At 55.3% G+C, this 25,442-nt stretch overlaps 2 protein-coding genes across 5 annotated transcripts in view; one reads left to right on the top strand and one right to left on the bottom strand.

Moving 5' to 3' along the window:
• Window positions 1-3,613, top strand: part of TRPV4 (transient receptor potential cation channel subfamily V member 4) — a 41,858-nt gene extending 38,245 nt beyond the window's left edge. For both annotated transcript variants that reach the window (XM_066260377.1, XM_066260378.1), the window contains 3 exons: window positions 933-1,060; window positions 2,316-2,437; window positions 2,894-3,613. In XM_066260377.1, coding sequence (XP_066116474.1) covers window positions 933-1,060; window positions 2,316-2,437; window positions 2,894-3,051 — 408 coding nt within the window. In that variant the 3' untranslated portion in view covers window positions 3,052-3,613. The remainder of the gene's footprint in view (window positions 1-932; window positions 1,061-2,315; window positions 2,438-2,893) is intronic.
• An 8,845-nt stretch (window positions 3,614-12,458) lies between these two features.
• Window positions 12,459-25,442, bottom strand: part of FAM222A (family with sequence similarity 222 member A) — a 55,339-nt gene continuing 42,355 nt past the window's right edge. For all 3 annotated transcript variants that reach the window (XM_066260375.1, XM_066260374.1, XM_066260376.1), the window contains exon 3: window positions 12,459-14,883. In XM_066260375.1, the coding sequence (XP_066116472.1) occupies window positions 13,607-14,883 (1,277 nt within the window). In that variant the 3' untranslated portion in view covers window positions 12,459-13,606. The remainder of the gene's footprint in view (window positions 14,884-25,442) is intronic.

Below are 25,442 nucleotides of genomic sequence, written 5' to 3'. Positions count from 1 at the left end.
GCCCAGAGCGTGCTCAGTCATGTAAAGGACAGTGTGGGTGTGGCCTCGCTGACATGGGGCGTGTGCGTGTGTGTGTGTGTGTGTGTGTGCGTGCGCGCGCGCTGCTTTGCTTCCCAGAGGTTTCTGTGCAATCCTAAGAAGCAGAGGCCCCTGGGGCCCAGCCTGCCTGGGTCACTCAGTTCATGAACCTGGGTTTTCACAATAAACAGGGACTTTCCAAGGCTCAGATGTGCAGCACTCACACTGACCTTGATTCAGCACATTTCAAGGAAAAGGGTCAGTGAGAAAAGGAAATCCAAAGGTCATCCTCCCACATCTGGTCTCCTGGACACATCCAGACCTGCTCGGAATCTCTCTCCACACTGCTTACTTCCCCAGGCCTTAGTTTCCCCACTGGGTGTAGCTCATAAGAGACAGCCTGGTACTGTGGATGGGATTTGACCAGCAAAGATTTATTTTTCTATGTCACCCTTTTAAAAAAAAAATGTAAAAATTTTAAATTAAGAGATTTCATATAAAAATCTAGGCTTCTGGCCTTTCTTGAAAAGTTGGAAGCCTGGCAAGGCGGGCCCCCACTCCTGGCTGGCAGCGCTCGGGTGGATGAGGGCGGCGGCTGCCCCCTGTACACGGGGCTGTGCTCCCTCATTTGCCCAAGTCCCTGCTCCTCCCTAGTGCTACTCACACTGAGTGGCGACTGCGGTGCGTGAGTCCTAGGGCTTGGGCTGCGGCCTGTCTGCACCTGACCCTGCTTTACTCATTTATTCCGCAGGGTCCCTGTGGGTATTCGAGTTTATAACTCTGGGTCCAGGGTCTGTGGGAGCTGGAAAGCCCATTTCTCTGCCCACCCGGGCCGGTCACGTCATTTCTGCCACTTGAGCAGTAGGTGCGGGCCGGGCCGGGAGAGGCTCACCTAAGGCCCCCCCTCCCTGCAGTGGGCCACCACCATCCTGGACATCGAGCGCTCCTTCCCCGTGTTCCTGAGGAAGGCCTTTCGCTCCGGCGAGATGGTGACCGTGGGCAAGAGCTCGGATGGCACCCCAGACCGCAGGTGGTGCTTCAGGTGAGGCAGGGCGGTGGGCCGGAACCATCCGGCAGTAGCGCGCCTCCTTCTGTTTCCTCTTCATGGCAACTTCTTGATCCACTGAGGCTCCAATGGTCCTGACCAAAGTTCGGTCCTGCTGGCTGATCTTGGGCAAGTTGGTTCACTTCTCAGCCTTGGTTTCTTCATCTGTGACATGGTAATACACCCCCGAGGCCAGCAGTGCAGATTGGATGGGTTAGCACATGAGATGCACACTGGGACACCCACAGCGCAGTGACTGTGACCGCTCCTCTGTCCCTTGATGGGGGAAGCAGAGACTTGGGGACATTGTTCATCTCAGGGCATCGCTGCAGATAAAACAGGGCGGTGGGTTTGGGTGCATCGGCAGAAAGGGAGAAGGAGAGGAATCATAGCTCCAGGACTTGGAATTGCCAGATGCACAGGGAATGCCTGCTTCCCAGGGGACCCCCGGGCCCAATCTTTTCTCTTAAGTGGAATCAGTCTTGTGCAGTGATGGCCAGCATAGGGTGCAGGGTCATGCTTGGAGCCAGGCGAAGTTAGTTTCCTCGTCTGTAAAATGGGAACAGCAGGATGTACCTTTGTTCCTGACACATAGTGATTGCTCAAGAAATGGAGGTTGAATAAAAAGAACAAAAATCATTTTAAAAAGGAAAAATTGCCTTGAGCTAATTTGGGCTTGTAACCTGACCTTCTGAGAGTATCCTAAAAACGGGAATTAAGAAGGAGGGCATCCACCTCCCGATGTATGGACAAACCTAATGTGGTCTAACTCTACAATGGAATATTACTCAGCCATGAAAAGGAATGGCATGCCAACACATGCTATTGTACAAACATGGATGAACCTCAGAAACATTACGCAAAGTGAAAGCAGCCAGACCCAAAGGGCCATGTAGGATATGATTGCATCTATAGGAAACATATAGAATAGGTAAATTTAGAGAGGCAGGAAATAGAGGTAACCAGGGGCTGGTGGAGGGGAGAGTCGGGTACATAATCAAGTGATAAAAAAGTTTTGGACTAGAGAGCGGTGATGATTGCCCAACCTTGGGAATCTATTTCATGCACTGAATTGTACACTTAAAATATGCTTACAATGGCAAATGTTGTGTTATGTGTATTTCACCAGAATAAAAATGAGGAGGGGGTTGTGCTGTGGAGGCTGGAGCAGGGAGGCTGCCTGGGGGAGGGGAGGGGTGCCACCTCCTCAGTGGGGCCTCCCCCTGACCTTTCTCGGCTGTGGCCCCACCAGGGTGGATGAGGTGAACTGGTCCCACTGGAACCAAAACTTGGGCATCATTAATGAGGACCCGGGCAAGAACGAGAGCTACCAGTATTACGGCTTCTCGCACACCATGGGCCGCCTCCGGAGGGGTGAGTGAAGGGATGGGGGGATCAGGGAGGCAGCCTCCCAAGGCTGTAGAGGGGGGCCCGGGCCAGTCTCACTGCTAATTGGCTTTGAGTGGTCCCCTTTCTGGGACTCAGTGTTCACATCTGCGGAATGGGAGGGTCCAAAGAGCTGACTGCTGAGTTCCCTTTGCTGCTTGTGAACGCCAGGGGCACCACACTTCCACTGAGCGAGGTGCATGAGGCACGGTGGGGAGGGCGTGGGCGCTCAGACAGTCTGACCTGGCTTGAATTCTGATCTATTTACTCTTGCAAGCTCCTAGGCAAGCCCTTGACACCTCTAAGCCCCAGTTTCCATCTCTGTGAAATGGGAATAATAAGAACTCCCCCTTCAGACCACTGTGAACTGTATGGTACACAGTAGGTGCTTTATGTGTGCACGCGCACTACCCACCCCCCCTCACTCCGCCCTGCTCACTGCAGATCGCTGGTCCTCGGTGGTGCCGCGCGTGGTGGAACTGAACAAAAGCTCGAACCCAGATGAGGTGGTGGTGCCTCTGGACAACATGGGGAACCCCAGCTGCGACGGCCACCAGCAGAGCTATCCCCCTAAATGGAGGACTGATGACGCCCCCCTCTAGGGGCTGCAGGCCAGGGCATGGTCTCCGGCCCACAGCCCAGCCCCGTCCCCTACACCGGCCCATTTCTCGTCCACCTGCATTTCAGCCACATGCTCTCTTGACCCCCAGAGTTGAGGGCCAGGCAGAGATGTCTGGGATGGCCCTAGGACCCTCTGGTCCCCAGGCTGCTGCTCCCAGCTTCACCTCCCTCCCTGGGCACAGGGCTCCTGGCCACCTGTCTCACTCCCATGGAGTCACATAAGCCAAAGCCAGGGCCTTTCCACCCAGAGGGGCTCCCCTGTCTCTCCATTATTTATTTGCTGTGCTCTCAGGAAAGCGGCGTGACCCCCACCCCCAGCCGAACCTGGAAGAAGCCTCAGGACCCCGTTCCAGGCACACCCCTGGCCAAGCTCCCAGCCCCGCCTGTGCCCTGGACCGCGCACGGTACCGCGTGCTCCAGCAGGTGGCCTTGCTGAGGGCCAGGACCTTGGGGCGGGCCGCACCTCCTGTGTGTTCTGTAGAGGGTCTGGGGGTTGTTGGTGCTCAATAAATGTTCATTCACTGATAGTGGAGGTGGTGGGGTGATGAGGGGGGGAGCGGGAACGGGCACGGATGACAGGGAGACAGCCTGTGGCTGGGATGGGGGTGAGGGCAGCTGTGATGACCAAGGTGGTGGTTAGGGTGATGGCCGGGGACTGGACAGGAGGTAGTGGCGGCGGCCTGAGTGATGGGGAGATCGGAGGTCATGGCAGCTGTGGCAGTGGGTGAGCCACTGCGTGTCAGTAGTGGGGTGATTGAGAGGACGAGGTGGCCTTCACACGGACAGTGGTGGCTACCAGAGTGGTGCGAGTGCTCGGGGTGGCTGGGGCAGGGGGCCCGCTTCTCCCTTCAGGGGCCCACCTCCTGCCAGGGCTGTGAATGGAGTGGAGTGAAGGCTGACCCACTTTACTTCCAAGGGCCGCTGTTCCCCTCGGGATCACTCACCGCTGCTGATGAAGCCCCCCTCTGGGGCAACTCCAACCTCCTGGCACGAGGAGAGGCTCCCACAGACACCCAGGCCTGCTGCTCCGCCCTGGGGTGAGGACCCTGCAGCTCACTGCAGTTTACTCTGACCTCCCCGGCCCTGGGCCTGCCTCAGACGGGTCCCTGGTTCTCTCCAAAACCTCATCTCAGAGGACCAGGGGGCTCATGACCTGGCCACGGGCAGCTGCAGTGAGAAAGTCACAGGGTGTGGGGGCTGTGCCCTCTGTCCATATAATAGCAACAGGTCACTGTACCTCTCTGGGCCTCTGTGTCCCCGTTTGTCAGAAGGATGAGAACCAAAGGCATGAGGAACACAAGTCTATACAGCTCTTTGAGAAGAAAGGGGACTAATTGTATTACCGTCAAGGGTGGCTGGGGGAACTCCATCCTTCCCAAGGACCTGTTCTCTCCTCTCCCTCTGTGTTGTCTTCCAGGTGCTGATGGACTCTTCTCTGGGTCCATGAATGGCTCAAATTTTCACAGGGCTATGTGCTTCCTCATTCCAATCCAACTCACAGAGAGAGGGTCTTCATCCAGCATTCTCAAAGGGGAGGGGGTATCCCGAGAGCCATTCTGATTGGATGGACTTGGCTTACGTGTCATGTCTGAGCCAATCTCATGGCTAGAGAATGGGATGCCCTTCCTGGCTGAGCCAAGCCTTCTGGGTAACTGTGGGCAGGCCTGGGTTCTGTGGGAAAGGAGAATGGAGGAACCAGTATTACATAGGCAACCAGCAGCATCTGCTACAGTCGCCTGCCCTCCATGCCATCTTTCCAATAGGGAGTAGACAGTATGGTCACCAAGAATGGCTGTGGTTCATTCTGCGGCTCTGAAGAGGTCACTTCTCTGGGGGGTTATGAAGTGGACCCACCCACACAATCAAAACACCCTCTCAGCTCTTACTGAGGTGTATACTTAATTCATTCATTTCTAAAAAAAAAATTGTAAGCTATGAATTTTTCTCTGAGTACATTTTTATCTAAACACATAATAACTTTTTCAACTGTGATATCCTAAATATTTGATGATTTGGGTATTGATTCTTTATAGCTCAAAAGATGATTAGGGGCAATTTCCTGAAGAAAGCTGGAATGTTGATATCTGTGCCAGAGGCCCCAATTCCCGACTCTTCCCTTTATCCATGACTTTGCAGTATAACTTTGTGGTGTCCTCTCACTGTGGGCAAAGCATAATTTCACAGCCCTGGACTTGACCGTGTAACTTGTTTCTAACCAATGGGATGTTAGCAGACATGCCTAGCCCCGCCCCCCAGAGGAGGATGAGAGATATTTGGAGCAGAGATATGTCTTACCCACAAGCCTAGGTGAGACCAGAGGAACCCCACAGATGCATGAGAAAGGCCTGCTTTTGTATGACACTGAGTTTCTGTGATTTTTTTAAAAGTACAGGCATCAATTTTATGGCAATAATGGATACAGACTCTAGAAGAAATAGTAAACAGAATCTGGGCAGGCCAAAAATTGAATATCCTCAGCACTCCGTGTTAGAGACAAAGAGACTGAGGTTCAGAGAGCGAAAATTCTTACCCAGGACACCTGGCTGGTAAGTGGTGGAGGTGGAATTTGAACCCAGGCATTCTGCCCTCAGACTCCATCCTGGAAAGAAAACACTGACCCCTGAGGGGTGAGAGGTATAGAAGCTGGGTCATTTATGCAGTAAAGACCCAGGCTGTCCCCTGCCCCTTTTGCTGAGCCCCTGAGACCGTCAACTCCCATTTCTAACCCTCTCTCTTTGAACCTGCCCCTAACTTGATTCTGACAAGGATTTCTTATTATGTGCATACGTGTGTATTTCATAATGATAAAGCACTTGTATGTCATATTTGACAGGAGGTGCTTTTTTCATCCTAAGTTTAAAGCACTACTGGGAAATAATTAGCACTACAGGAGTAAAAAACAATAGGGCCCGATCAGAAAAGACAGTCTGAGAAATCTCGGATCTTAATTGAACAATTACCTCATATGCCTATGAATAGTTCGTTATTACATGCCCTGATGTTATTAGCTGTTATTATTATTTTAGATGAATGCTGGGGATTTTTTAAAAATACCAAAAACCATTTTCCACCACACTGTTCATCTCCCCAAAACGCATGCTTCTGACACTCCCGAATGTCATAGTTGGCAGTGGGCCCCCCACCTTGCCCAGAGAGCTGTGTATTCTGATCACTTCAGTTGTTTGTACAGAGCGATTAAATATTCCAGGCCCCTGTTTGTAGTTATTAATCTTTGATTCCCTGGTGAAAACATCTGTATGAGAATCAAGCACTCCCTACCTTTTATTTTTTAGAATTCCAAAGTCTTTGGGGACAATGGGGAGAGCTTTGTTCATAGGAGTGTAGAGACTGAAAGAAAGATGGTGATGGTGGTGGAACCAGAGGACAGGAGAGAAGGGGCCCTAGGCAGCGGGGACCTAAGCCCCTGGGGTGGAGGACAGGCGGCTGGGTCAGGAGAGACCAGATTGCAAGTCTTGTGTTCTTGGAAGAATCACAGAAAGGAGGAAGCAAATGAATGTGGATAAGGCACCTACTAAGTGCTGGACATTCATATCTCAGGAACCATGTGCAGAGCTTATGGGCTGGTGCTGATGCTCCCCAGGAATCATGGCCCCTCTTCCTTATTCATAGCACCTCGTTTTGTTTCCAGTTCTCCACTCTGGCTCAGGCAACCACCATGACTCTGTTTTCTTTACTAGGTATTGGTAGAGGAATAACCATGTGAACCAGTTCGGGTCCATGAGACAAAAGGGGACATGTGAAGAGACAAAAGGGGACATCTGAAGGAGGAGAAAGTCTGGGAAAATAAGAGAAATGTAGGAAGATATAGGAAGATACTGTCTTCTCCTTTGTTAGGCACTTGGTGTGATACCAGGGGCTGCCGCAGCCATTTTGTGGCCAGGAAGGGGCTTGGTGGAACAGAAAGATGAAGAGGACATGAGTCCTGGATGATACCCTCAAGCAGCTGAACTAACCAACCCTGGTCTTATGATTGAGATCATTTTTCTTTCTTATTTAAAGGTCAGGGTTTCCTGTTACTCTGCCAGACTCATGCAGGTACAAGAACAAATATTTATCCTTTCATTACAGATAAAGAAAGTGAGACTCGATGAAGTAAACACACTTGCCTAAAGACACACAGCCTGGACATGGTGGAACCAGATTTGAACACTCTGTCTTAGGAGGAGAAACTTTCTGGAGGGTGGCAGGAATTGTTTTTTGTTTTAAACTGAGTGTTTTTTGGCCCTGGCCGGTTGGCTCAGCGGTAGAGCGTCGGCCTGGCATGCGGGGGACCCGGGTTCGATTCCCGGCCAGGGCACATAGGAGAGGCGCCCATTTGCTCTCCACCCCCACCCCCTCCTTCCTCTCTGTCTCTCTCTTCCCCTCCCGCAGCCGAGGCTCCATTGGAGCAGAGATGGCCCGGGCACTGGGGATGGCTCCTTGGCCTCTGCCCCAGGCGCTACAGTGGCTCTGGTCGCGGCAGAGCGACCCCCTGGAGGGGCAGAGCATCGCCCCCTGGTGGGCAGAGTGTTGCCCCTGGTGGGCGTGCCGGGTGGATCCCGGTCGGGCGCATGCGGGAGTCTGTCTGACTGTCTCTCCCCGTTTCCAGCTTCAGAAAAATACAAAAAAAAAAAAAAAGGAAAAAAAATAATAAACTGAGTGTTTTTGGCCCTTCCAAAGCGCACACACAGTCCATTTCTAAACAGCAACAGGCTGTAATGGCTTCTAACAGGTGAGGACAGGAGAGGTTGGGTGGAGCTGGGACTCGAACCCAGCTTCCCAGATCTCACCTCAGAATCTTCTCAATATCTCAAAGTACTCAGTGACCTCAGAGAGTCCCCCTTGCTCTTAGCCACCTCACCTTTGGGATGCGTGGGTCCATTGGATCCCACATACTTGCCTTTGGCCTGAGCAGGTTGGGGCTGCTGATCCTGGAGATTGGCCACTAGGGGTCACTGTGGTTACACCCAGGGCCTCCTCAGAGGGGTCCTGAGGGAAACTTGGAACCAAGGAAACTGGTGGGGAAGAGCCCCTTGCTGAGCTCCCCTTTATGTGTGTCCTGAGGCTGTAAGACTCAGGAAATTCTCCCATCCCCTTCAACAAAGAGAGAAGGCAGCCTGGAACTGCCTCTGGAGCATCTAGAACCTATTTGCTGTGTGTCTTTAGGCAAGTTGCCTCCCCTCTCTGAACCTCTCTTTTCCAAAATAGGAGTACTCATCCCCATTTGTCCAATGAGGGCTCCCTTTATCCCTGGGGGTCTTTCCCTTCATCTGGACCTAGTTTTACAGGTGGATAAAGACCCTTTAGGGTGCCGTGGCTCCAGAATGGAGGCCTAGCTCCAGGTCAGGGTTGGATCCTAGCCCTTGCTCTGCTGCAAACTCATTATCATTAGGAGTGTTTGTGTTGCAGCTGGGGAAATGGGTCCAGACAGTTGAAGGGACTTACTGAAGAGGTAGGACTCAGTATTTCCTGAAGTCCTGTTTGTTCTTAGGAAACAAGAATTTAAGTGTTCAAAAAGGGAAATTCTGGGCTAAAGTTGGAAGGGAAGCTTGCCTGCAGGACTTTTCAGGTCCTTTAATATGCTAAGGGAAGCCGTGCCACTCTGACAAGGAGGGAGGGAGAGAGAGAGAGGGAGGGAGGGAGGAGGGATCTGAATCTGTTTCTCAAACTCCTTAGACTTGGACACTCACTGCTCCAAGGTAAGCATCAGCTGGATCAAGTGACAACAGAAACAGCACACCTGACATTTTGGGCATCTTTTACGGAACAGGCTCTGTGCTGTAGGATCACCCATCTCTGCTCAACCCACATGGTACAGGCTTTGTAGCATTAGCCTCACTTTACAGTGGAGAGTAGGCAGCTCAGGGGGCAGTCACTTGCCAAAGGCCACAAGCTGGTGAGGGACAGTGTGAGGTTGAGGACTGGAACCACCAGATCCCACTGCCCTCAGGGAGGTGGCCTCTTACAGGACTAATGTGCCCTGTCATCCTGATCACACACCACCTGGTGCTATTCCTCTTTTAGGTGCTACCACTCCCTTTGACAAATCAAGAATTGAGGCTCAGTGAGGCCACACAAATCTCCCAGGGTCACATATGGAGGCTATGGGATACTGAGCTCGAGTTTTTGTTTTGTTTTCCTCCTCTCCTCCTGATATTCTCTGGCGAGCTGGTGATGATGGTGATTTAACCAGAAAGCCTTTTGTCCACTGAGTCACCCATCACAGCGGACAGGTTCTACCTCCCAGCGGACAGGACAGGGGGGCTGGCAGCCGCTTGGGCGCTTTAAGAGAGCCGGGATGCGCAGGCGCAGTGCAGCGCCATGGAACCTGGGCGCACGTGGGACCGTGGCGTGCGTGGGCGTGGGGTCCTGGCTGTAGCTGGGAAGTCTCTGAGGGCAAGTGTAGGGTTGAGCTTATCTCAGCTTCCCGTTCCCAGAACAGGACAGGACAGTGCCCTAAAGGCTGGGATACGTGTCAGGAAAGCAGGGAGCCACCCTGGGAAGGTAGGTGTCCCTATTGGTCCCTCCATATGTTCCCCGAGTATATTTGCCGGAGCCCTCGCGCCGCTCTGGGGCAGCTCTGATGTCTCTGTAGGATGCGGCGGTGTTCTCATAGTTGTTGTGACAGTACGTGGTGATAATAGTTGAGGTAATGTGCCAGCCGCAGGTTGCTACCATATCGGACAGCTCAGCTCTAAGAGGTGTGAGCCCAAAACAGCTAAAATGGAGAGGAGGGGGCTATTCTGGGGTCCCAGGAGAGCTTGAGAGACAGAGGAAGGATGGCAGCTGGCGGAGGCTGGGGCTGGATAGCTGGCAGGCTATCCCCTCTGCTCTTTCACCCAGCATGAAGTCCCCGCAAACAGGGGTGTGGAACCCAAGGCTGGACGAAGGTTCTGGAGCCAAATGGGCCATCCTTGGGGGGAGGCTTTGGGCTTGTTCTGTGCATAGCACGGCAGCTAAGAGCCGAGTCTGAACCGGAAGGCCTGTGTTCCTTCCCAGCTTCTGCGCCGTTCTCCATCCTCAGCTGTGTGGCTTTGGGCAGATAATGGCCCTTCTCGGGCCTCTCTGACCTCAGCTGTGACGTGGGAAGGTGCGTCTGCGGAACCTGTGTCATACGCACTTGGAAAGGTGTTCGAACTGAGTGCAGCAGTTCCTCATATAAGGTCGTTCTGTTCAACAGTATTTCATGTGAACATTGATGGGATGCTGTGGGAACTTAACTCTTGTTTCTATCAATTAGCCTGTGGTAAAACTGGTTTAATTCTACATTGTTTTGTATACAGTCACAGCATCTATGGATGTTACGTGAGGACTTTAGCTGAATGTGGTGCCTAGTCTGCCTACAGTAACTGGGGTCTGTTGGTAATTGTAGCGGTATGAGTAACATTCTCATTGTCACCTGTGCTGCTCTTCCAACGTTGTAATCAAAGGGGATTGATTGTGTAAAGGGCAAGGTGGCCTGATGCCAGAGGGCCATTTGAGATCAGCTAGCTCAGCTCCTGGGGAGAAGGAACCCTGCCAAGGCACCTGGGGATGGGCTAGTACCCCCGCTGGGCCCATGTGCCCTCACTGCCCACCTGCCTGGCAGAGGACAGGGAGGTTTCCTAGGATAGGAGGTGGGTCCTCAGACCCCACCTGCAAATGTGAGGGATTGGCTTGGAGGGTGATCCAGTCTCACCTCCTTCCCCTCTCTGCCTGCCCCAGTGTGGGTGGGCCTGGCGGTGAGCCCGGAACATGGGAACTTGGGCTACCCTTAACACCACGTTGGTCATGAGGCAGCCCCAGTGGTGGTCCCTGGGACCAGCTGAGCCACAGGCCAGCGCCCAGCCCTAAACCTGGCTGTGGACCCTGTTGACTTGCCCCCTCCCAAGTATCCACGCTATTCTTTTGTCTCCTTGGATTCCATCTCTGGTCTGGCTGGGGATAGAATGGCTCAGGGCCACTCTGAGTAGCAACAGCAGGATTTGAGCCATGTCTCACTCACTCCAGAAGCTGGCTGGGCCTGCCTGCCTCCTGGGTCTGCGCCAGTGCTGCATTGCCTCCAGGTGGGCTTCAGCTATGTCTGAGGGTGAAGGCAGCCTGATGTGGGGGGCGGAGGGTTGATGCCGGAGCCTGGCTCCCTCTTCCTATCCTGCGGTCTTTTTTAACTTTCTCTGTGTCCTTCCTCATCTGTACAATGGGGATGACTTGATTACGCACCTGGGAGGGGTATTGTGAGACTAAATTCTGTGAGGTCAGAAAACCACTTTGTCAGCTATTTACACACTGTTTATGGTTACTCCCAGCGGCCCCCCACACAGGGCTGCCTGTCCCAGCTCATCACTCTGCAGGACCCTCCTGCCTGGGGCACGGGGTGACATGCTTGGTTCACTGACTCAGCTCAGAAGGGCTGGGTCCCTTCCTGGACACGCCCCTTCTTCCTGGAGCCTCCATGTCCTCCTCCATGTGCTGCCAGGCTCGGGGGTCTGGACTTAGGGAGGTGAATACCCCTTGCAGGGTCACATTCAAGGCATCTCCTCTGTCCCCACCTCTGCCAGGACCTTACCATGGCAGGCATGCAGGCAGCACCCAGGGACTCCCCAGTTTCCTCCAGCCGGGCATACATGGGGGGATGTCGGGCTGGCAGGCCGCTGGAGGACGCAGGGCCAGGACGTGAGGAAGAGTCCATGCTGTGGGGTTCAAACCCCAGCTTTCCACAGACTTGCTTTGTGACCTAAGGCAGGTCACTTCTCACCTCTAAGCCTCAGTTCCCTCCTCTAGAGTACCCACTACCTTGCAAGGGGTGATGAGGCCCCAGTGAGACATAGTGCATATGAAGACACCCGGCACAGGAAGTGCCTGGAAAGTGCTGAGCTCCTTGAGGTGGGCGTGGCTGCCTGCAAATCCCAGGCACCAGGGTGTGGGGTGGGTATGTGCTGGCCGGCCAGGGAGATGGCCGCGGCCCAGGCACTCTGGCCTGTCCCTAGCCACACTTGCCCCCATGGAAGGCTGGAACATGTGAGACACAGAGGAAGAGCTGGGAAGGAATTTAGCAGTGCAGGGGGGGATGTCACCCCCAACCACCACCACCTTGTGCCACTCAGAGGGAGGAGCCAAGGGGCCCAGGGGTGGTTCTGTCTCAGCTGCTCTATGGACGATCTCTGGCCTGACCAAGTGGCGGAGACGTGAACAAGGCAAATGACATGACAGCATCCACCTCAAAGGAGCTGGAAGAGTAAATGGAACAACACAGGCAAAGTGGCCCAGCACCGCAGGTGCCGGGGCCCCTGGCCTGCTTCTGGGGGCTCCGAGCCTGGTCTGCAGAGGAGGCGAGCATGTGTTGCTCCCAAGGCGAGGAAGAAAGCACAAACCAAGAGCTACAAAGCAATCCCACAGCTGAGACACCATCTGTGTTTTCCCTTTTTTTTTCTTTCTCTTAGTTTTTAAAACAATATAGTGCAGACTGCACTTCTCACAGTAGAATATAATGGTCAATTTTAGTATAAAAAAAAAACATTCTCAGAGATTTGTAAATGCACTTAGTGCTTGAACAGGCCTTGGAGAGAGATACAGTACCGCTTCCGGAGCGCCAGAGGGGCCAGGACTGGGGAGTGTGGGCCTTGGGGACTTCCTGGGGGACCCCTGCCTGCCTCCCCTCACCCCTTGGTGGTGTGGGGCAGGCCTTGGAGGGCGGCTGGCAGGAAAGGAGTTGCATTGGGTCTCCCAGTTAAAACCAGTAGGTTACTCCTTAGCTGTTTCCAAGGAAAGAGCCCCTTAGAAGGCGGGTGGGGTTCCTCTGATGGGGATGAAGGGGGCAGGCCCGTTGCTAACCCCTGTGGTACCTTTGTGCGAATAGGGAAATGGCACCCCTTCTTCAAGATTCAGAAAATTGCCATAATAAATATACAAGTCTGGGGTGCAAGTGGTGTCCCCTTGGCTGAGGTGCCCTTGTGCAGTGCCCGGCAGCCCTGTAAGATGTCCTGGAGAAAGGGGGGGGGGAGGTGGCAGTTCAGGTTTGAGCACGGGGCTGGGGGTGCGATTTTCCTGTGTTGGGCATGAGTGGAGGAGGGGAAGGAGTCTAGAGGAGGAGGAACAGGGAACCTGACAGTCCCTGGTGCCTCTAGGGGAGCCGTGTTCCCCTGGGCTGGCCAGTGGGGGACACTGTGGGACCAGCGACTCCCTCTGCTCCTTTTCCAGACGACTGGGGAGCTTGTGGGGGAGAAGCTGTATGACCCCACCTGATTGTAAACCACCCTATTTTTTCCTGCACCCCACCCTGGCCTGAGCTGCCTCCTGGAGAGCCAGGAAGGACTCCCGTTGGAGGGGATTCCTCCCTCCCTCCCTCCGCGGGCAGGGACATAGGCAGCTGCTCAGGGGCCCTCGCATGTCCTGGGGCAGCTGATGGGGCGGGGAGGGGAGGGGCCTGGGTGAGCAAGGTCACCCTGCCACACCTCGATGGACATGGCAGCCCCCCGGCCCCTGTGCGTGACCACCATCCTTCGGCCTCCCGCCCCCTCGGCGCCCTGTCCGTCTGTCCCTGCCGCCATAAGGCAGGCCTTATCTGTAGACGGGAAGGCGGATGTGGGCATGCTGGTGGTCGAGCAGCCGGGGCACGGCCACCGTCTCGTAGCCTTTGCCCAGCATCTGCTCCTTGATGCAGGGCGGCCGCAGGTCGTTGATGAGATACTCCAGAGACTGCAGGCTGCTGCTCAGCACCGCCGTGTTGCACACGCTCTTGCTGGGCAGGCCCGAGAGGCCCTCGGCGGGGGGCCCCGGCAGCTCCCGGGCCACCCCTGGCCCCAGCTCGGTGACCGCCACCGCGGCTGGGTTGTAGCAGTCGCTGGTGGGAGTCACCAACACGCTGTTCCAGGGGCCAGCAAAGTACTGACCCACAGTGAAGCTGGCGGGCAGCCCCACGCTGCAGTTGAGGGGGGACCCGCTGGCCCGCTCGTACGCCCGCCCCCCACAAGCCTCCGGGGACTTGCTGGCCACGGTGCCACTGCTGTAGGCCCGCAGGGGCTGAGGCGGTGGTGGGGGCGGCTTCTGTGGCCACAGCAGGTAGTCCAGGCTGCCGTCCACGTACCCTGCAGGCTTGGTGGCCCCAGCTAACGTCAAGGCCGCTGTGCTTGCCTGGCCCAGCTCGGCGCCTTTTCGGCAGTCGGGCAGGCCAGCGGCGGCTGGGTAGGCCATGCTGGGGAAGCTGGGCACCGGGCCGTGCTTGGCTGGGCTGGGGTGGGGCACGGCCACGCCCTGGCAGGCGGCGGGCGCAGCGCCGGGGGCCTGGCACTGCTGGTTGAGCTGGTAGAGGATGCTGTGGATGGAGGGCAGGTTGGAAGGCGGCAGGGCCAGGCCGCGGCCGGGCAGGGGGATGACGGAGGCGGTAGTGGCAGCAGCCGCCGGCAGGCCGGGTGGCGGGGCGGGCGCCTCGGGCGGCTTGGGGTAGGCCAAGGGGCCCAGAGTGCTGGGCGCTGGGTAGGGCGCGATGCCCACCTGCACGGCAGCTGGCGACAGCTTGGTCCGCTTGCCCTCGGCGCTCTTGAGCACGCTCTTGGCAGGCCCTGTGGGCGCAGCCACGCTGGAGGAGGAGACGGCGGCCTTGACAACGGCCAGCAGGCCCTGGTAGCCGGCGGCGTGCTGCGGGTAGGGGCTGTAGCGCTGGCCGCAGGTGTCATAGCCGTTGACGGTGCGGCTCAGGTGCTTGTGCTGGGGCACACGGATGGTGGTGGGGAAGATCTTGATGGACAGCGGGCTGTTGGCCACCTTCTCGGCGTAGGCGTCCAGCTCAGCCGGGCTCGGGTAGCGGGAGGAATGCATAGGGCTGGCCACCGTCTCGCCTGTGGGGATGTAGGGGGAGGAAAGCACAGGTGAGCACTGACCGGGTGACACGGGGAGGCCTGGAGCCACCACCCTGCTCCCAAGGAGGATTCCCAGAGCTGCTGGGCCACCTTCTCTTGCTCCCTCGTTCCTTTTGAGTTGTTAAGCTTGGGATCACAGTGTAAAGGAATCGGCACACATCGTAAGCTGGCTGAACTTTCACAAACAGGACACACTCATATAACAATGCCGGGCTCAAGGGACAGGACACAGCCAGTCTGCAGAGGGCCCCTGCCCCCTCCCCTTCACTAACCAGGCACAGGCTAGCAGCTCTCCTGTCTGTGCCTGGCGTTGGTCCGTGCTGAGACGGACTGTGTGATGCATTCGCATTTGTGTCGGCCTCTATCACCTAAGGCTGTGTTTGTGAGGCCCATCCAGGTGGCCTGTGTGGTGGTTTATTCGTCCCATGGGAATGTGGTGTCCTGTGTGACTACCTCACAATGTACTCATCCTTCCTGTTGATGGCGTTTGGGCCGTTTCTGGTGTGGGGCTGGTACAGATGGCCCTCTGGTCCCGGGGCCCGTACTCAGCGAGCTGGGCCAGGTGCACACTCATGAGCGGGCCCGCCGGGACACGGAGGAGGCGGACGCTCAGCTTTGGGAGGAAATGCCCCAACAGTTTGCCAAAAGGACTGTGCCACTGTGGTCACCGTGGTCATTCCTTCTTCCCCTTTACCTCACGGTGTCTCACTTCCCTTCTCTGTTGGGGGGGAGCTCGGCATTGCTGTGAACAGAGCCCGGCACAGGGCCTGGTGGGAGCTGCCGCTGCCACCCCTTCCCGTCTGTCCCCTGCAGAGCCACTGCCTTTCTCGGGAACTATACTATGTCTGTGGGCACAGCTGGCTCCTGCCACAGGGGAGGGGTCACTGGTGGGCTGACCTCCTCCCATCCAAACCCCTCCCTGGTCCTGAGACGTTTCGCAGTGCTGCCCAGGACTCTCTGGGGTCTGGGGGGGGTGCTGCGTGAGGCAGGTGGGAGGAACCTGCCCGAGCTTCGGAGCCGCCCGGCCTGGTTGTGGGCTCTGTGGCCCTGTGTAAATTGCTTGCCTGGCTGAATCTCAGTTTCTCACAGTTAAATGGGGAAATGACCATGCCAGGTATGCAGGGTGACAAGGGGCCCAGCAGCAGGAGGGGCGCACAGTGGGTGCTAGGAGATTGTGACCTGTCCGGGCCTTCAGGCAAGGAGGAGGTATACTGCCTTCCCCACCCTGTGGGCACTTCTGGGACCCACCAGTGACTACAGGGGGGACTCAGCAGGGATATGCTTCACTACTCTGAGCCTCAGTTTCCACATCTGTAAAATGGGATGCTGCTGCTAACACGACCTCCCGGGGTGTCTGTGAGGGTGTAACAAGTCGTTTGCAGTGGAGTGTGTTAGCAGAGGCGGGCACTCTCCAAGTGTGAGTTCACACCCTCCCTGTTGCCTTGGGAGAGGGGTAGGGGACTGTGGCCCGGCAGAGTGCAGACACCACCTCTCCTTCCAGAGCCTCGCCCGCAACCCTCACGGGCTCACAGCCAGACTGGGGAAAATGCATGCCTCGATGGGAAGGGCAGATAGCGTGGGGACATGAGGGCGCCAACCCAGCCGGGCTTCAGAGACGGCTTTCTGGAAGAGCACCCTAGTTAGGGCAATAGTGAAAGGGCTGAGGAGGGAGGAGACACAAATTTCAGGTGGAAGAACCAGCATGGGCCAAGGTCCAGGGGCGAGGAAGGAATCACGTCTGGGTGGGAGCTGGAAGCAGTTCAGAGCGAGAGTGGGAGCCCAGAGCCACATCCAGAGAGGACCCCAAAACGCGGCTGGGGCAGGGTGTGGGGGGCTGGAATGGAATGGGGACGCTTTTCCCTGTGGGGGCGGCAGTTCTCAACAGGGTATTCTGTCCCCAGGGCACACTGGTGATGTCTAGAGATATATTCAGTTGTCACAACTTGAAGAGGGGGTGCTACTGGTATCTAGTGGGCAGAGGCCAGAGAGGCTGCTAAACTTCCCAAGATGCACAGCACAGCCCATCACAAAGAACTATGAGGGCCTGAGCTTCCGCAGCGCTGGGGGAGCCGTGCCCCTGGGGCATTGGCAGCCAGGGAAGGTTTTAAGCTTGGGGGGCGGGTAGGGGGCCGGGATGCTGGTGGGTCATTTTGCTCTGCTCTGAGGTGCAGAGACGTGGTCTGAGCTGGGTAGGGCAGCAGGGAGGGGAGGGGTCAGGAAGGCGGCACCCGGAGGAGGCTGGAGAAGAGCCGTTTGTCCTCTGACCTAGCTTGGGCTAGGGAGGTGGACCCGGCCAGGGGCTGCCATCCTGACCCTGCCCGGGGCTGCCCCCATCTAAGTGGCCTAAAATAAACTCAGTGTGGAGAATGGAAATGTCACTTTGGCCAACGGGGGAATCTTTCTCTGAGATTGGATTTAAACTACATTATACAAGCAATTTCATGGGCACTTAGCACCGCTCGGAGAGCCCCGCAAAAAAGGGACCAGCTCTTCATTTACCAGCCATAAATCAGCAGTTGCTATAATGAGCACAAAAATGTCACTTTTATGCAATTTTACAGATGAACAAAACTGGTGAAATTAACTGTGGTAACCTACTATAGTCAGCAAAAGCAGCTGCCGGGGGGAAAAAAAATTATATCTGTATGTATTTTTGTTCCCCTTAAACTCTCTTCCCAAGCAAGTTTCTGCCATTGTGGTGTGAAAACTCATTTGTCCTCACCATTATACTTTCATTTGGAGTTTATCTTGAGTATCCAATGAGCCACCAACTGTGAAAATGATTAAATCTACAAAATCTATCTAATGGATGGAATAAATTAGGTGTTTAAAACCTTAAGAAGCAGGGTGGGGGGAAGCAACGCCTGATCCTGGTTCCCACTCATTGAAAGAAGGGGCCCACCTGGCCCCCGGCTGGTCGGCAGGGCTCCCTGAGGGTGGCTGGTTCCTTTGGCTTTTGTTGGAGCCCCTGGTGCTGAGTCACACAGGGGCTGCCCTTTGGTGAGTGCTTAGTGCACGGGAGAATCTCAGCCTGCAGCTCTTCTCAGCAGCTCTGGTATGGGGCACCTGACAGCTCTGGGAGGTGGGGGGTGGCCCCCATTGTACAGACGAGGAAGCAGACAAGTTACGGCATGCAGCAGGTGGCCTCCCAGATCTTCCCAATTCCCCACGTGAGTGATTCTCACCTCCCTGTATTCATGTCCTTTGTGGTCCCCTCCCACTCCAAACGGGGCCGACCTGTCCAGTCTGTAAGACAGTGTGCAAGCCAGGCAGTGTGGGTTCTGGGGCGAGGTCATAAAAGGTAATGCCGCTCCTCCTTGCTCACTGCTGCTTGGATCCCATGCTCTGGGGGAGTAGCCGCCATGTGAGGACAGCGGAGCAGCCCGCGGGGAGGCCCATGCTGGGGTGGGCTGAGGCCTCCTGCGCGAGCATGGGTGCCTTCTTGGAAGTGGGTTCTCCAGCCCCGGTCAGGCTTTCAGGTGACTGCAGCCTCACATGACACCGGAGAAGAACTGCCCAGCTGAGCCACCAAACTCCCGATGCCCAGAAACCACAAGAGCTACTACGTGATCATCGATGTTTTAAGCCACTAAGTTTTGGAGCAGCTTTTTACACAGCAATAGATAAATTGTACAGGCCCCCGTTTGACCGAGGAGGAGGTAGAAGCTCAGAGCTTCCCAGGTCCATACAACCGCCGGGGGCAGAGCTGGGATTTGGACCTGGAGTGCTTGCCAGGGACTCATGGTCCCCCTCCTCCTCTTCCACAGAATGAGGAGGAGGGCGATTGTGAGGAGCCAGCCCCGAGGCTCAGAGAGGCAGGAGATGGCCCGGGAGAGGCCACGCGGGCAGGCAGCTCTCTGCCTTGGCTTCCCCTGGCTCCTAGGGATGTCCAGCTGGCGGCCCCGAGCCAGGGTCGCCCACACACGTGCTAGGTTGGGCCTGCTCAGTGCTCTTTGGGGTTTTGGACGTGAGACTTCAGGTGGGCCTGCGGGTCACCTGTGTGCCCCGTCTCAGACCGGGCCTGGTGCGGTGCTGCTGTGGCCCTTGCTTCGCATCTTGTTCCCAAAGCACTCTGGGCACATCAGGCACGGCCTTCCCATCAGAGTATCGTGGCCATGGCTTGGGGTCCCCAGGCACTTGGGCCAGCGTGGGTCCCGGACCCCAGCTTGGTTGAGGATCCATACCTTCCCCAGAGGTGGGTCCAGCCACTGTGTTCTGTGCTGTTGTACAGCCTTGTCTTGGCAAACAAATGACACAGAAAAAGGCCTCACAGGAAGGAACCAGCTGAGCCAGCTGTCTGTGGTGGGTTTCTGAGCAGTGGTGAGGGTGGGGGGCCAGGGCCCAGCTTGGGTCCTATTCCCTCCAACCTTTCCACCTGTCCTGGCTGGGTTGAGGGACCCTACCGGGAGTCCATCAGCGCCTGGGCTGCGTCGCCATACGCACTGGTTCTCCCCCACCTGGCACGGGCTCCCTGAGCAGTCTCGTTCGCTGCTGTGTTCCCACAGACACATAGCAGGTGCTCAGGGATGTCGTGGTGAATGGATGGTGAAGCTGTGGCCAGTTGAACCCAACCAGCCTGGGAGCCTTGCTCACTGACGGTCATGACAGTTGGGAGAGTTAGTCCTGGGAGGGGCTGGGCCAGGGAGATGGCCCCACGGAGGGCAGCCTGCCAGAGCCCCCCGCCCACCGGCACCCACAGAGCTCTCCTGAGCCCATCCTGTGTGCAGCGCTGTCCTGGGCCTTTCGGATGCCGCAGTAACCATCAAAGCAAACCAAAGTCCCTGTCCCTGTCCTCGTGGGGCTGACAGTCTAGTAGGGGGAGATCACACTGTATACCCCCCCCCTCAAACCCTCCAGTGAGCCCGTCTGTGTGAACCCTGAGCTGCTCGGTGCACTCCCGGCCCTGGTCACGGGCTCAGCCCTCCCGCTGCAGCCCCACCCCACCCACCCCTGGGCTACGTCCCAGTGCCTCTCACGTGCAGACAGCCACCCTCTGCTGACGGTTGCCTCTGGGCCAGGCACTGTGCCCAGTGCTCAGTGTGCCATCCTTGTGCTATCCTTGGGAGGCAGGCCCCAGGTTTTAGAAGAGGACGTTGGACCTTCGAGGAACAGATCGAGCAGGGATTGCAAGGGCAAATTCCCATGTGTTTTTGCTGACCACTGGAGGACAGATAAGCCGGGAACAAGCCACAAGGCCCACACAGCATAGGGACTGCGGTGAGCAGGGACGCCAACTTCTGAAATGACGTGCAGACCTAAGCAGGGCAGATGACACACCTGGTAGGCAGGATGGACGCACGAATGAGGTGCAGAGGTCACTGAATTCCCTGTTCAGAGGCCACAGAGCCGCTGCCAGACAGAACGTGGGCTCCGGTGTGCACTGGGCCACCCCTGCCCGGTCTCTGCCCACCGGGGCCCCATCAGAGCCTTGTAGGGAAATTTAAATGGCTGCCTGGAAGCGTGGGCCAGTCACCCCTGCCATTAAGTTAATGTTACGAGCCTTTTACAGGTGCGTTAAGTAGACACGGTTATTAACGAGTGTATTAAGCCAATTAAAAGCAGCCCTTTCAAAGGGAAGTGAGATTTAATGTTGCCACAGGGAGACATGAAAGCAGGATCGGGTGGTGCCAGGTCTGTGGGAAGCTGGGGGAGGGGGGGCTCTGCCTTTGAGACCGCAGAGGTGAGAAGTAGGACTCAGGCTAGAGCCAGCATTACCCCTTGCTGTGGGTGACCTGGGGTAGCCACCTGATGTGACCCTCAGTCATCTGTCAGGTGGACGGTTGGGTGCTGAAGTCTGTGCGATACTCTGTGCTGCAAGGCATGTGGTACGTGCTCATCAAGGGGCAGGAGAGGGGGTGTGTGGACGGGGTAGGGGCACGACACCAGCTCAGACCGCCCTGTCCCATACTCCGGGGTTCTCAGTGGGACCCCAGGCACCCACCGTGGACACGCGCCACCCCTCAGTGCTGGTACAGTGGAAGGCAGGCTCGGGGAGATGCCCTGGACAGTCCCCCAGAGCGGCTGTAAGTGGAGCCGACTCCACAGGAGCGGTGGGGGAATGGCGTGTGCCAGCACACAGTAGGTGTCTAGCCAGTGCTGTAAGTGGAGCCGACTCCACAGGAGCGGTGGGGGAATGGCGTGTGCCAGCACACAGTAGGTGTCTAGCCAGTGCTGTAAGTGGAGCCGACTCCACAGGAGCGGTGGGGGAATGGCGTGTGCCAGCACACAGTAGGTGTCTAGCCAGTGCCTTTTCTTTATCATGCTGTTGGAGGTTTTGCCTGTTGCCTCCTCCTTAAGGCTCAGGAAGTCACAGTGGGCATCGCCTGTGGTGAGGTGGGGGTGAGGGGTGCTTCAGGACAGAAGGGACCCCTGGGCACAGGGCCTGGCCCCAGCCCACAGGGAGGAGCAGCCCACATCTGCATTCCCCTTGGCAGCCGACACTGCCCTTGGAGGTGGCAGCTTCCTGAATGCTCAATTAACGTGACACTAATTAGTTGGTGGCACCGGCAGAATTCCTAATGAGGCTGCCCAGGAGGGCTGTGGTGAGGGGCAGGGTGGGTGCCAACCGCCCTGACCTGTCCCCAGCCCACTGACTCGGGTGTCAGCCTGTGGGTCTTGGATATCAGACTCGGGTGTGAATCCAGGTACCGACCGCAGTTACCAGCCAGGGGACCTCAGGGAAGTGATCGCAGCTCCCTGGCATCCATTTCCCCTGAGGGGACAGAATGAAGATTAGAGAGGATGCATTTCGGAAGGCTTGACCTCTAGTGGGTGCTTAGAAAAGACTGCTGCCTGCCTTCCAGAATAGGCAGTGCCAGGTAGTGGTTATTACCGGGCACAGCACACAGGGTTCTTTGTCTTCCATTGTGTGTGTGTGCACACATGCGTGGAAGCTCACACATACATGTGCTCAGACATTCAGGAACGTCCTGTACATACAAAGACCTGCAGATGTTCACAGGCACACACGTGTGTCCACACACACCTTCCGTACCCCCTCAGTCGCAGCTAGAGCTCTGGAGTGGCCAAGGTGTCCCTGTAGGCAGGGCTGGGGGTACTTCAGTCCCTCCCCAGCCAATATTCCTGTCCCCACCTGTGCCTGTTTCTCTTCCCTGCTCCCTGACTGGCATCTGGCTTTGGGAGCCTGCACCTCATTCTCTCTCCGTCCCCAGGTCCCGAGTTTGTCTGAGCTCCCAGCTCACCTACCTGCCCGCACTGCTGCGGGTCCCTGTCTTTACAGTGGCCATCTCTGCCCTTTGGAACTGCAGCCTCACCTCTCCCTCCTGTAGACCTACTCCCGGCTGTCTGCATCCACCTCCCTCCCCACGTGGGAGTGGTCCCAGGCTCACTGCATCCTGCCCCCCACTGGCTCTCTGCCCCTCCCACATCCAGGGCTCTCCATTCTGGATGCTGGTCCTGTATAAGTGCTGCCAACACCACCCTCTCACAAATTCACTTTTTTTTATTTTTTTAAATTTTTTAATATATTTTTAAAATTTTATTTTTTTAATGGGGTGACATCAATAAATCAGGATACATATATTCAAAGATAACATGTCCAGGTTATCTTGTCATTCAATTATGTTGCATACCCATCACCCAAAGTCAGATTGTCCTCTGTCACCTTCTATCTAGTTTTCTTTGTGCCCCTCCCCCTCCCCCTTTCCCTTTCCCTCTCCCCCCTCCCCCCGTAACCACCACACTCTTATCAATGTCTCTTAGTCTCACTTTTATGTCCCACCTACGTATGGAATAATGCAGTTCCTGGTTTTTTCTGATTTACTTATTTCACTTCGTATAATGTTATCAAGATCCCACCATTTTGCTGTAAATGATCCGATGTCATCATTTCTTGTGGCTGAGTAGTATTCCATAGTGTATATGTGCCACATCTTCTTTATCCAGTCGTCTATTGATGGGCTTTTTGGTTGTTTCCATGTCCTGGCCACTGCAAATTCACTTTTTTTATGGTATATTTTGCTGAGCCGCACATCATGGATCTGATAAGGGACTTGTGTCCAGAATAAAGGACTAACACAACTTAATAACTATGTGTAGCAGTTATACAACTGCCGGTGGAAATGTAACACAGTGCAGCTGCTTTGGAGACCAGTGTGTCAGTTCCTCAAAAAATTAAGCATAGAGGGGGGGGAACAAATATATGGTGACAGAAAATGAGCTGACTCTAGGTGATGGACACACCACCCAATCGATGGTTCAGATGCCATGGAGATGTTCATCTGAAACCCATGTATGTACTCATTGATCAATGTCACCCCATTAAATTTAATATTTAAGGGGAAAAAAATTTAAGCATAGTTACATGACCCAGCAATTCTATCCAAGGTGTATACGTGAGAGAAGTGAAAACATACGTCCACACAGAAATGTGTACATGAATGTTCATAGCGGCACTAGTCATAGTCACCAAAAACGTGGAAACAGACTAAAAATCCATCAGCTGATAAATGGATAGTAAAGCAGGGCACATCCATACAATGGAATATTATTTGGCAATAACAAGGAATGAAGTCCTGTTACATGACTAAACATGCAGTCAGCATGGATAAACCGCGAAGACATGATACTATGGGAAGGAAGCCAGACATAAAAGGTCACATATTGTATGATTCCATTTTTACAAAATGTCCAAAATCTATAGAGACAGAAAGTGGTTTAGTGCTTGCCTAGGGCTGTGAGGGGGCTGGGGGGAATGAGGGGTGCCTGCTAATGGGTTTGGGGTTGCTTCTGTGAGGAGGAAATGTTCCGGACTTGGACAGTGGTGATGCTTGCTCAACTCTGTGAATTTATACTGAAATGTATTCACTAGTACACTTTGAATGGGTGAATGGTATGGCATGTGAGTTATCATGCACATAAAGCTGTTTCCAAAATATTGTAATGGTATCTTTTTTGTAAAATTTATTTTTCAGTGTTTTGTTACAGGTATAGAGTCAGAAGCATGTGACTGTGTCCTGCTGCCTGCTTTTTGTAAATAAAGTTTTATTGGAACACAGCCGTGCCTGTTCCTGTGCATCTGGGACAGTTTTCACGCTCTAGTGCAGCGGAGGCGAGTTGGTTAAATTGAGACTGTATGCCCTGCAGGGCCAAAACTACTGACTCTATATAGAAAAAGTCTGCCAACTTCTATTGCAGAGGAAGATGATTGCGTTTGTGTATTTGCCGTCTTGCTGAAGTCTTACTCTCTTGGGGTTTCATTGCAGATAGTTTCACTCTGTAATCCTTATAACTTGTTATTTTACTTCTCTCTAATCCTTCCACCTTGTTATTTATGTTCCCTGTCTTACTGAGCGGGCCAGGACCTCTGTGCAGTGTGGGAAGGCAGTGATCTGGATCTCTGTCACCCTCTGATTTTATCGGTCCTTGTGTTGGCTTGTTGTGGATCGTGGTTGGAGACGCTGTCATAGTCGCCTGCCTTCCCAGTTTGCTAAGAGCTTAGTTGTATGTTAGGGAGTAAAAGAGGGCTAATGCCGCCTGGCCCTTGCCCTTTGTATCCCAGCCTCTGTCCTCTCCCGGGCTCAGTGCCCAGCAGGGCGGCACTGCCCCTTCCTTCCAGCCACCAGGCTGCACCCGGCAACAGCTACATAATTGGATCTGCTGTATGGCCAGAGGTTTTTAATTTTATTGGAATTTGAAATTGCTTTGTTTCTTCCGTATTTTATTAGTGTCAGTGGAAGCAGCTGCACCTGCAGGAATGCTCACGGGGCGGGGCGGTGGCTGCAGCCTCTCAGGGTCAGGGATATCTGCGGGGGTGGGCTGAGGGGCAGGGCCTGAGAAGGGTGGCTTCTGGTCTTGAGTCAGCAAGCCCATCAGAGCTTCTTGGGGTGGGGGGAAGGAGAAATGGGTGGGAAACCCCTTGTTGCCTTGTGAGCATGGATGTGTGGAGGGGGCTCCCACCACCTGGTAGGGATGGGGCCGATAAAGTGTCTTAAGTCTCTCCCAGCCCCTGCGGGTTCTCTCCTCCTGTTCTTGTCCCCACACTACGGCAGAGCAAACAGGCCTGGAGAGGCCCAGTTCCTCACTTGTCCAACCAAGACCACGCCTGTGACCAGGGAACAGCCAGGATTTGACCCCCCAGACCATCTTGAGTTCAAAGTCTGTGCCCTGGGGGCTCATGGGGGAAGAGTGGGCCCACTACCCTCAGCTACAGAGGGGCAGGCTGAGGTACAGAGAGGCTGCATTGCTTACACAAGGGGTGGCAGAGTGGGGGTAGAAGCTCAAGCCAGCGTCCTGGGGGAGACAGGCCCCTGAGTACCCCCCGCCCCCACGGTGGCGCCGCTCTGGAGCTCTCTGAGCAGCTGTGCTTTTAGCAGCCCATGACCCAAAGTTTATGTATCAACACCATGATGAGAAAGTCAAATATTTATTAGTGGCTCTTGAGCAGCTGAGAAAAACAGGCTTCTGTCCCATGGGTGGGCAGGTCCTGTTTGGAACCCGGGGACTCTGGCCAGTTGGTAGTTGTCCAAGATCTTGGGCCTGAGGTAGGAGAGGGGAAGAATGGACTTCCCTCCCCCTAC

This window comes from Saccopteryx bilineata, chromosome 2, assembly GCF_036850765.1.
Source record: "Saccopteryx bilineata isolate mSacBil1 chromosome 2, mSacBil1_pri_phased_curated, whole genome shotgun sequence".
NCBI classification, from domain to species: Eukaryota; Metazoa; Chordata; class Mammalia; order Chiroptera; family Emballonuridae; genus Saccopteryx; species Saccopteryx bilineata.
Note: the sequence above shows the minus strand (reverse complement) of the source record. Positions and strands in the feature narration are given on the sequence as shown.